Source organism: Cyprinodon tularosa, unplaced genomic scaffold, assembly GCF_016077235.1.
Source record: "Cyprinodon tularosa strain WSP-4 unplaced genomic scaffold, ASM1607723v1 ctg81, whole genome shotgun sequence".
Lineage (NCBI taxonomy): Eukaryota > Metazoa > Chordata > Actinopteri > Cyprinodontiformes > Cyprinodontidae > Cyprinodon > Cyprinodon tularosa.
The window spans coordinates 146,783-157,974 of NW_024039574.1; the positions used below are offsets into that span (position 1 = coordinate 146,783).

The 11,192-nt window shown below is 36.6% G+C and overlaps 1 protein-coding gene across 1 annotated transcript in view; it reads right to left on the bottom strand.

The window, feature by feature from the left end:
• Positions 1 to 10,811, bottom strand: part of pkd1a (polycystic kidney disease 1a) — a 103,125-nt gene extending 92,314 nt beyond the window's left edge. The window contains 1 exon segment of the mRNA XM_038271915.1: positions 10,290 to 10,811. Within this exon segment, the coding sequence (XP_038127843.1) occupies positions 10,290 to 10,567 (278 nt within the window). The 5' untranslated portion in view covers positions 10,568 to 10,811.
• Positions 10,812 to 11,192: the final 381 nt, after the last annotated feature.

Here is an 11,192-nt window from a genome sequence, read left to right on the forward strand (position 1 = left end):
CTAAAGTAAAACATCACTACTTCCACATCTAGTTGAGTGATACTGAGGTGCAGTAAATGACACTGAGGATATAAACTCTGTCAGAAAGCCTTCCTGCTGCGCTGCTCCGTCCTCCAGATCATACACCCAGCCAAGCATCATGCTGCAGTCAGTATCAGCTAAATAAAATAATAAAAATTGTCTTCTCAAGACAATTAAGAACCTGAAACATCAGACACTGAATATGTGTAAATGTTTTTAACTTTTAATTATGTTTTCAAATAGAAAGCTTCATGTGAAAATGTAACTGTGGAAATTCCTAAGATTGATATTAGTTCATTAGTATGATTAAAAATTAACTACTGTATGTGATCATTAATAGTAACATTCACACAAAATTAGATCTTCAAGGAATTACATTTCATTGATAATTATTTGACCCAGACAGAACTCTGGTTAGCAAGCAAATTTATAACATGTTAAGTTTTATGATAATTCTTAAAAGTGTCAGAATTGAGAAAGGATAGGAAGCGGAATTGAAATAAGGAACCGTTATTGTTCATATTGAAGTTACAGTATGTCCAACCCCATTGCTAGTACATCACAGTAGGGCTGGAGGATATGAACTCAAATCAATACAAGATAATTTCTGCAGTTTTACCTCGATAACAATAAATGCTCGATAAATGCTCCTGCTCCTCTATCAGAAATAAAGGAATGTGCGGGAAATGCAACTGATCTCTTTATAATTTATTTATTGAATGAATGAAATTACATATTACTTTCAATTAATTATTAAAGTATTCTACTCATTCAAGTTTAAATATTCAACAATATCTCATTGAACAGGAGATCAATGTTATCTCTCGTGGAAACATTTTTGCGCAAAGGTAATAGAGGCTTTTGTGCTGTAGGTGGTGGAGGTTGGATGTGTTTCTTTTGGTAGTCCTGACAGTTTCCAGAACAACTTAGTATTTAATTTTCATTTGCTCAACACTATGGCGTAATTTTGGTGCCACCAACCATTGTGATTAGACACAGGCTGCAGTATCTTAAAGGGTAGGGAAATACCACCCACCCTCGCACACACGGAAATGGCATTTTGTGTTACCGACATGGGAAAATTGTCGCTGGTTTTCGTTAGGGGTGAGTATTGGCATGGGTGTTTCGATACGATAAGAGTCACGATACTTGGGTCATGATTAGGGCTGCAACTAACGATTATTTTAAAAATTGATGAATCGGCCGATTATTTTTTCGATTAATCGATGAATCGGACAAAAAAAAAATTTTATATTAACTTCTTTATTCCAAAATAAACATTTTAGACAGAACAAACAAGCACACAAGTACAGGTTGCTCATTAACTGTACTGGTGCAATATGAAAAATAAATGTTTGTGTTAAAACTACGCAAACTTACATGAGAAATGTAGCTGTACATCCACAAAATATAGGCTACTTTGTTTCATAAAGCGCAAAAAGAGACAGGCATTTTTGTTTTTTAAAGCCCCTAAGGGGTTCAAACAATAGGTCCCCCCATTTCAACAAATGAGTTTTTTTTAGACTAGAAGAGTTCTGCCTTTTAAGACAGGAAAGTATAGCAGTTAAAGTTGCTACTTGAGAAAATACTGAACCATAGAGATAAAAATAGCCCTGTGATTCTAATTATAAATTGTATTTGGAATAAAAATGGGAGAACTAGGGGTGGTAAAAAAACACATCCTCCAAAGACAGATATTTACATGGGAATGTGGCAGATAATTAATTGACATATTACTGATCTTGCTGGATTTTGTTCTGCTTTACTTCCATAAATTGCAGGATCTTCTTTTCTTTATCTTTGCCAGAAGATTTAAACTTTAAAAGCCTTGCCCTCATAATTTGCAAGTTAATTTATTTATAAAGAAAATATAAACGCTGCTTAACCAAATTTAAATGAAATTAAAAGTAAAATAAGTAGCCAACCTTATCACTGTCTGTAACCTACTAACAAGGTAAGGAAAGCATCAGATGAGCGAACTGAGAAACTAACGTTACGTTTCCCCTCTTTAAAATGAAACAAACATGGTTACTCATCCTGCTGATCAGCTCTCTTCACTGCCATTGAAGGCTCCAACGTGTTTTCTTTTCAGGTGCTGCGTCATAACAGTGGTGCTTCCGTGCCATGTTCATTTGTTTTTACAAAAGTTGCATGTTACGACTTTTTTCACTTTACAAAGCGCAGGCTATTTTAATTATTGTGATCAATTTGCGCCGTCAATCCCGGCGCATGCGCGCTTCATTTGCAGTCTGGACGCTGAGGGTAAACTCCTCACTAAAATCCTGCGGCTCTGACTCTGACTGCCGCGCTGAGAGGGATTCCTGTGGGAGAGGGAGAAAGGGGTTGGGATGGGGGAGGCGCCCCACGGCAGGCAAAAGCCGCCAGTGACACCGTAAAAAGTCGCCAGATTTGTCGCCAGTCGCTTTTTTGAAAAATAGTCGCTGGAGGGGTCTGAAAAGTCGCTGAGTTGGCAACACTGCAACTGCGGCGCTGACTCGCTCCGTCATATTTTTTTTTCTTCCCCCGGATGACGGCGGCGGCGGATGACGCATTAATCGCGCGACACAACTAATCGATGATTAAATTCGTTGCCAACGCTTTTAAAAGTCGATTTTTATCGATTTTATCGATTCGTTGTTGCAGCCCTAGTCATGATATGATATTATGATGATATTGTAATATCACTATATATATATATAGCAATACTTTTCTTGGCTATCAAAATAAAATGTATAGATAAAAAGCAAGTGCTGTAAATGTTATCACAAGATATTGATCATTTAGTCATTGTCACAGTTCTGGTTCTGTTATGTTTTCTTTTGAGTTTTCAGTTTTAATTTGCTCCATGTTTTCTAGTTTTAGTGGTTTCATTCTTATTTTGTTGTTTTCTCTAGTTATTTTTCAGTTTTCAGGTTTTTATTTGTCGCCCTTTGCTGCCCTATGGTGTTCTCCTTTTTCCTTAGCTCCTTTCCTATTCTGCTCTGCTCACACCTGCTCCCAATCTGCTCGTTAGTCCTTTCTTTGTTTCAGTCTCCAACTCTGTCTCTCTGAGTCTTCCTCCTCGTGATTGTTTGTCCCCAGATGTCTCCTTGGTTTCTGGTTTGTTTGACCTTGTTTTCATTTTTTTTATTTTTGGATTCCTGCCTCAGTTGTTTGTTAACTCTTCATTAAATGCACAAGAAACTCACCTCTGCCTCCCTGCCTCTGCATTTGGGTCCACAAACCACAACCAAATCCTGACAGTCATTCCATATTGTTTGGGCTTTGAGTCAGTCTACGTCTTCCACTGTGACTGCCTCAACTACAGATATTCTTCAGAATATTGACTTCAGATAAAAATTAAATATTTCACTGTTTGTTTTATCTAACTGTTCACATGTACCTGTAATTATTTTTGGAGGGTGTATGTGTATAGTAGAGCTAATATATGATGGTACTAGACATCCTACGTGGAATGAGAAAAATGTTTTTAAAATGCATTGTTTTAGCATGACTTCACTTAATTTTTACAGCACCAATGGCTTTATATTTTCTAAATGAAGCTATTTGGACAAAGACAACTCCAGTCGCCAGCTGTGCCTTTTAGCAGCAACATATAAATGAATTAAAATAAGCAGAACTCATTTTAAGTTAGCTTTGACATAATAAGAACAGAATCAACTCATGCATTGAATCCTATGAATATGATAACAGAAACCTAATGTAGGGTGAACGTACTGTAACCCAGTAACATCAACTGTTAGGAATTACTTTACACAATAAAGTAATAATAATAAAAAAAATAACGAATAATTAAAAATAATGATTAATAATAAGCAGCACGAAACCATTGATTTATTTATTTTTGTATTCTTAAAATAAAAACATTTTCCAGAGAACTAACATTGCAAAGTTCTCGAGAGACTGGAATACATCTGTTACATGTAAAAAGAGCAGCTATACAATCAGGATTTCTACTTTTCAAATACAACAGGCAGCTAAACTGCCTTCTGTATATTGAAGGTTTTAGGACCCTACAAAAGGGGTAGAAGATGGAACTTCTGCTAGTTTACAGAACAAGAATTGAGCATGAAACCCGAGTGGTAGAAGAGGAATCTGACGGCAGTAAGGAATAAACAAGACCTTCTATATAGGAAAAACAAGGGAAATCAGTCAAAAAAGGCAAAGAAAAGGCAAAGTTAAGCAGAAAAACCAACATCATGGCAGAACCAAAAACTATTGCATTTTCCCAGCATCTAAATCTGGTGAACAGTTCTCAACCACCAAATGACTTCCCCAAAGTTCATCTGTTATTGTCATGTAATCATTAACAGCCTATTTTCTAGCTTAAGTTTAAAGGAACTTTTTGCTCGCATGTCCCAATCAAAGACCCCAAGAGCCATCATAACTTTCCTTTCATCTCCAACTGAACTAAAAGTGAAACTACTAATCTCTTATGGGCTGCACTATTTGTAAAGTAGAAATCCAAACTACTTTGCAAGCTTTCTATGTCTGCCGCCCTCCTGATGTTTGACACTGCAGGAGTGTTGACAAGAAACATCTGCTCAAACGAGTTTGAATCCTTGGCTCAGAAAGTAAGGAAATTTGTTTGCTTGAATATTTTATTGTTCTAAACCCCTAAATTGCACAAACATGGTTGTATTGTTGAAAAACTTGTTTATTTTCTTTAAATGGTTCCACATTTAAAAGGAAAACCCATTTGTGAGTTTAGCTACAAAAGGGGCATGTTAGTTACAGCTATGAAATACTTGACAGGTATTCTCCTCCAGTACCAAACTGCTTATTCAAACCTTAGATTTAGAAGTCATTATTGAGGTGGAAAATTTTAGATTAGGAAACACCAATCTGATCTGGAAGCTGACAGGGAGACAGAGCACTGCTGATGTAGAGTGCTATGATCACTCCTATGAAGCAGATTATTAATGCCTAAATTAATTTAAAATGTCAAAACCTGTTGGCAAAATATGTTCTCTTTTATTATTCTGGTGCTTGCAGTTTGTACCATATACCTGAAAATCAGTAACATCTACTTTCAGCCGCCACAAATAGTAGCAGAAACCCCCAAGAGGCGACCGGGCCTGAGGCAACAGCTGCTGAGGATTCCTAGTGACAGACAATGTTTTAGGGTGGACTTTCTCACTTAAAAACATATTAAAACTACTTTTACCCACTGATCACAGTAAACATAGCAAAGCCGCTCTCTGCCACTGAAGACTGGACCAGCAAAAGCATCAGACGCATCTGTACATGGGCGTAGGTTTGCATAGGGACCATGGGGACATGTCCCTACCAAAATTTTGGAAGGACCTATTTGTCCCTACCAATAATTGGATGTGAACAACATGTTTATAATTTACTATACAGCAGCCGCTTCTTTTCCTCTCGCAGCTTCTCTGCCTGGTAGCTGCAACTGCCTGCTCTTTCCTGTCCCTTTCACATAGCAGCGCATCAACTGTGCTGCGCGGTTTAACTCTCTGATTATTCTGCCTTAAGTTCCGCCTTCTCTCTTTCTGATTGTATGTTTTCTAGTCTGTATGTGTGCGCGCGGGGGTGCTTGGAGCGCGAAAAAAAAGACTCTAAAATAAATTAATATTGGGCTACGAAACTAGTCCAAATTAAAAAAACGTATTATCTACGCTAAAACAGGCAAACGCTTCTGATTGGAGTTCTGTAAAGAAGCAGGAGAGAGTTTTTTGATTTGTGGAACTTGAGAAATGTAAGTTAACAACGTTAGGATTTCTTTTCTTTTATCTTTTAATCAGATAGCCAAACACTCCTTAAAGAAGATCTTTTATGAAATGAAACCAGGTGAAACAGAAACGTTTAAACGTTTCCTTTGGAGAAGTTCTGGATGGAGAATATTGACAGACAAAAACTATTTTACATATATTTACTATTACATATTTTTTACAATCTTGGTATAATTCCTGCTCTAAGTGGGTCGCTCTGTCGGCTAAAGGCACATTTTAGTGGCCCTATATTCCAGTTAACGATTAATCAATTACATAGTTCACGATTATTTAAATAATTTGTTAATATGATTAATTGTTTCAGCCACAGATAAAATACATGATATTAGCTACACAGAGTAACTACAGCCCAGATGTACAACTTCTAATATTAATACTTTAAATGCTCAGTGTCAGTTCATCTTATAGTTCCAGTGCACATGTAAATACAATACATTTCTTTGCTGTCCCTTGAATGTATTATTTTGCATGATCCAGAGAGAGCATATTAGATAAAAAAATAAGAGTGGGTTTTACCTCTGCACAATTCTATATCTTCAGAAGAAAACACAGGATAAATCCACATATTTAGACTATATTTGGTTAAACAGACACTGTCTTAGTAGCAGGTAAATTTAAATGCAATCCTTTTGGAAAAAGTCCTAATTCCACATTCATCAGAGCCAGTTATGCTTTAAATATTGATAAACAGCATCTAGTGCATGTAGTGCTTATAAGATTTGTATTAATGTAGCAAGAAATGCTGCTGATCTCTTTAAACAAAATGAGCCCTGAAGCTCACATTAAGCATAAAAAAGAGCATGCATATTTTTGCAAAGGACCAATGAAACTGAAGAATAGTGTCCCTACCAAAGTTGAAATCAAACCTAGGCCCTTGCATCTGTACACTTTACTGGACGCTCTTCAGGTGATGCTCTTGAGACGGGTCTGACCTTAATGTGTACTAGCATTAAAAATTAAGCAGCAGGAGATTTTTTGCTGCTCAAATCACAGTGTGAACGTAGTATTACACTTTCTGATTGTTAGAATTACCTTATGAAACATATTATTATACCTGAAAGTGATCTCATGTCTTCCTTATGAAATTTTGCCCTCTAATCAAGCACACCTACTTCCCATAATCAGGACAAAAGTTGTGTTGTAACAAAGAAAAAAAGTTAGCTGCATTCCACCTCAAAATGCAGGAAATAGCATGTCAGAGTCTAAATTTCAAAATGTTCAGGGGGAGGATACACCCAGACCCCCGTACGCCATGCAAAGCCCAAAGATGTGATACACCAAGGTGTCCACCATACCAAATATTCCTGGCTAAAAATCGGCTGTGGGAACTGTGTTTTTACTGGACACCCTGGCTTGAACAACACCCCAGCAAGTACTCAATATGGTTAAGGTCAGGACTATGAGGCCTTTCCATCTATTACATTCCCAATTAATGAAGGTAGTCTGATAGATCTTGCTTTGATGGGGGGGGGGGGGGGGGACTTTGTCATCTTTAAAGACCGTTTTGTCTTAAACTTTGGAGAAGTTAGATTGACTATGGTTATAGAACCTCACCTTGATATCTGTCTGCACTAAAAATTCATCCGGTAATTACAAATAAACTTTTCTTTCCAGTGAGAGAGATGTTGCCCCACAGCATTACACTGTCTCTGCCAAATAGAGTCAGAGCAATGCCCATATTCAACTCTGCTGCTAAACCTGTCAATGCATTTACTTGCATTTGAGGCAATATAGCTGGCTTCCCAGTTTTAAAGACATATTAAAGAAATACATTGATAAAATAGGGATAAATTAAATCTAGTTTGAATTTAATTGCTGAATAATTTTGATTTTATTACACTTGAATGTAACTTGGTCATAAGCTAAATCTGAGAGTATCAGGGCAACAGAAAAAAGGACTCTGGACATGGCGCAAGTCAAATGATAAAGTCCTTTTAAATATTCAAATGGAAGCTACCTGCCTGCAGCAACATCAAATAAATAGGCACAGCCCTAAGCATCTACTCCTGCCACGAGTGCAATTAAGGGTAAAACTTCCAGTCTCTTCTTCTTGCTCTAAGAGTAAGAGGTCTAATTAGTGATGACATTAGTGTTCACTGTAAGTCACCAACATGCAGCGTGCCGCAAAATGAAACACCCTAATATATCACAGCCTTTTTTAGCAAAGCCCCAAGGATATACCGCTCAAAATAAAACATAATGACCACAGATGTGTTACAATGATTTGAGAATTTAGGGTTAAATAAAGAGTATACACAAAGTAAAAATAAATAATGGATAACATATGTCTTCCAAGAGCGCAGGACATAATGTTCTCTTGCTGAACAGACCAGAGACAGAGGACTGATCCACACCGCAAACACCAGCTTTCAGGTTTTCTTGACAGCTTACACACAAGCTTGCAAAAACTTCACATAGACATTCAAATACATGTTCAATATTTATTATACTTTGGATAGCTCCACCTCTCTTATTCTCTTACATCACACTTTCCTTTTTTAACCAAATCAAAAAATAGAGCAAAGAACAGATGAAAGTTAATCTGTCAGTAAAACATTCAACTCTAAATTGTATCTATCAGCGCTTTCATGTCTGATGCTGCAATTCAATTTTATCATACTGTTATTTTGATAGTGATTGAAGTCTTATTCAGAAGAAAAAAGCAGAAGTTCAAAGATGGTGTATATATACACAGGTGTACACAGGTTTAAGAAGCATGCAAAGAAAAGTGATGCATCTAATGCAGTAAAAAAGCTACAATTGTGTTTAAATAATTAGCCAAGCAGACGTCACGTGGTCAAAGAAAATGTATTTCCTCAGACTATACCAGATAAAACTTTAAGCCAGAATGGAGTGAGGACCGACTTAAGCCAGATTAAGCTGAAGTAGGTAGAGCATTCACAAGTTATACTCAGGTTAGAGTAGTGGTACTTTATTATCAAGAAAAAGTACACAGTAGTCATCAAGAAATTACTCAAATAAGAGTTTAAAAAGTATCTAGTGAAAAGGCTACTTGAGGTCTGAGGATCATCATAACTGTTTTGATATTTAAACCTCTGCAGTCATATACATGTTCTGGTATTTTAAACTCTAAAATAATAAAAAAAAAATAGAAATAGATGACATGATTACATGATTGATCTAATGCAGAAGAAACACATTTCCAAATCCTTCAGATTTTCAATGTAAGTAGAACAGGGCGCAGATCTTCCACTGACAACAGCTACTGTTTACTCACCTGATCACTGTGCATAGAGCAAGTTACTCACTGTATGTGGGGTAGCAAGACATTTTACTCAAGTAGGGATACTTCACAGGGATATTACTCAAGTCAAATTAAGAGGTACTGTACAGTAAAACTACTCCCAAAAGGTTTTTTTTTTTCCCCAAATGTTACCCAAGTTAATGTAAATTAATAAATGTAACTAGTAACTACCCACCTCTGGTTAATAACAAACTACAATATTAGTCACAATTGATGACCTAGTATGACATTATTACTTTCATAAAAGTTACATTTAAAAAGTAAATAAAAAAACAACTGCACAGACTAAACCTTTGGAATATTCTACAGTTTAAATGAGATGTGAGAGATAACTTGTCTGTTAGAAAATATTTCCAGTTGGAAAAAAAAGAGAACAAGTCAATTATATTAGGGTAACACAATTTAAGGCGGAAATAAAGTGTGTCCTTTAATTAATAAGTTAAATAATGGATAAAACATATTGATAGGAATCTCATTCTCCCCACATAATAAAAGCAGCCTAAATATCTTAATAAATATCTTTCTTAATAGGGTTTAGTAACATTGTACATAAAATAAAACAAGGAGTATCTTTATTGTACTTATCAAATCTTATGATTATTTTTTCCCCTACAGAGCTGCAACTAGTTTAGATCTATATCAATGCTTTTTATTAAATATAACTAGAAAAGCTAATTTTGCTCCATATTGTGACTTTCACCTATAGCTATAAGGATCTGGATCATTAGTACATTTTAATGAATTGTTCTTTGGTATGAGGGGACCCTCATTAAAATCCGCCCATTACTTTAATGTTATCCTTTAAACTGACAAACAAACACTCTCCTAAAGACATAACCTCATTGGCGTAGGTAAACAAAGCTGGTAAGTTATATCTTATTTATTTATCTTTTTTTGTTTTGTTTTTACTGCACTGCAAAAAAAAATAGAAATCTAACCAAGTCCTTATATCTTAAAATAAGTGCGTTTTTTCTTAAATTGATGAGGTTAGTGAGAGACTTTACCAATGGACAAACCATTTACATTTAATATAAGAAAAAACAAATGCATTGTCTTATTTCAAGTGCATATTATCTAATTATCTTATTTCAAAAGTAAAAATACTCATCCTTTTGGCAAATAATCTTATTTATCTACTTAATTTAAGAGGAAATACATTTAATTTTTTTAAGTGTGTGTCTCACTTTCTGCAAAAGGCTGTGAGATGACCAATATTAAAGTTAAACATAACTTTTTTAATCCAATGTACTCACAACACGTTGACGGTCGGCGGTAAGTCAGCGGCCGCTGGGGCCCTTTCCAGCCCGATGTTGGAGCAGTTGACCACGCAGAGCCGCTGCGGCCCTGCAGGCGCACAGCTGCAGTTAACGGGACAGGGGCTGCAGCTGCCGCCGCCGCCGGCTCCCTGCGGCCCGGAGCCCCACACCTCCAGACAGCAGAGCGCCACAAGCAAACTGGGGAAGAAGCTGAACTTTGGGACGCAGACGCCATCTTCTCGCTTGGATAAAGTCTGTCCATTTCCACCAGGCATAGCTCACTCACATCTCATTTCCTCTGATGGTGCTAAGTCCCCTCAGGATGGGAAGAAAGAAAAACGCACTCCAAGAAGAACAGAATAAAATCCCCCTCTTCACGGCTTTTAGATTTCAGAGACAGAAAACAAAGAAAAGAGGGATTAATTTGGACTTTGTAGTCCACTTTTGTCTTCTAAGCAGAGTTTAGACTTTTCTTGATCATAACCCCCTCCTCTAGAAATCTAACGGGACGTCTCCAGAGTCCTTTCAGAGAGAAAAAAAGTTTGGAAGAACTTCCTCTCTCCTCCTCCCTTCACTCCATGCAGTTCCCACAGCAGCCACTGAGACCTGGCTGTCCGCAGAAAGGAGAACATTATCAGTTTATTTACAGCTGATGCTTTCAGAGTGTGAATTCTTTTAGAAATTCTCTAAAGTAGGTTTATTCTTTACTTTATAACAGTCCCTCCAAAAACGTCCAAAAGTTGTGATACAACAGTTCATATAATTTTGGGAAGGATTGTTCTTTTCTCTCTATCCAAAAACAGCTCTGATTTCAATCTGAAAAACTCACATGAAGAGAAAAGACAATTAGAAGAAACTTATTGATACAATTACTTTGTCTTTGGCGCTCAGACCTCAGCA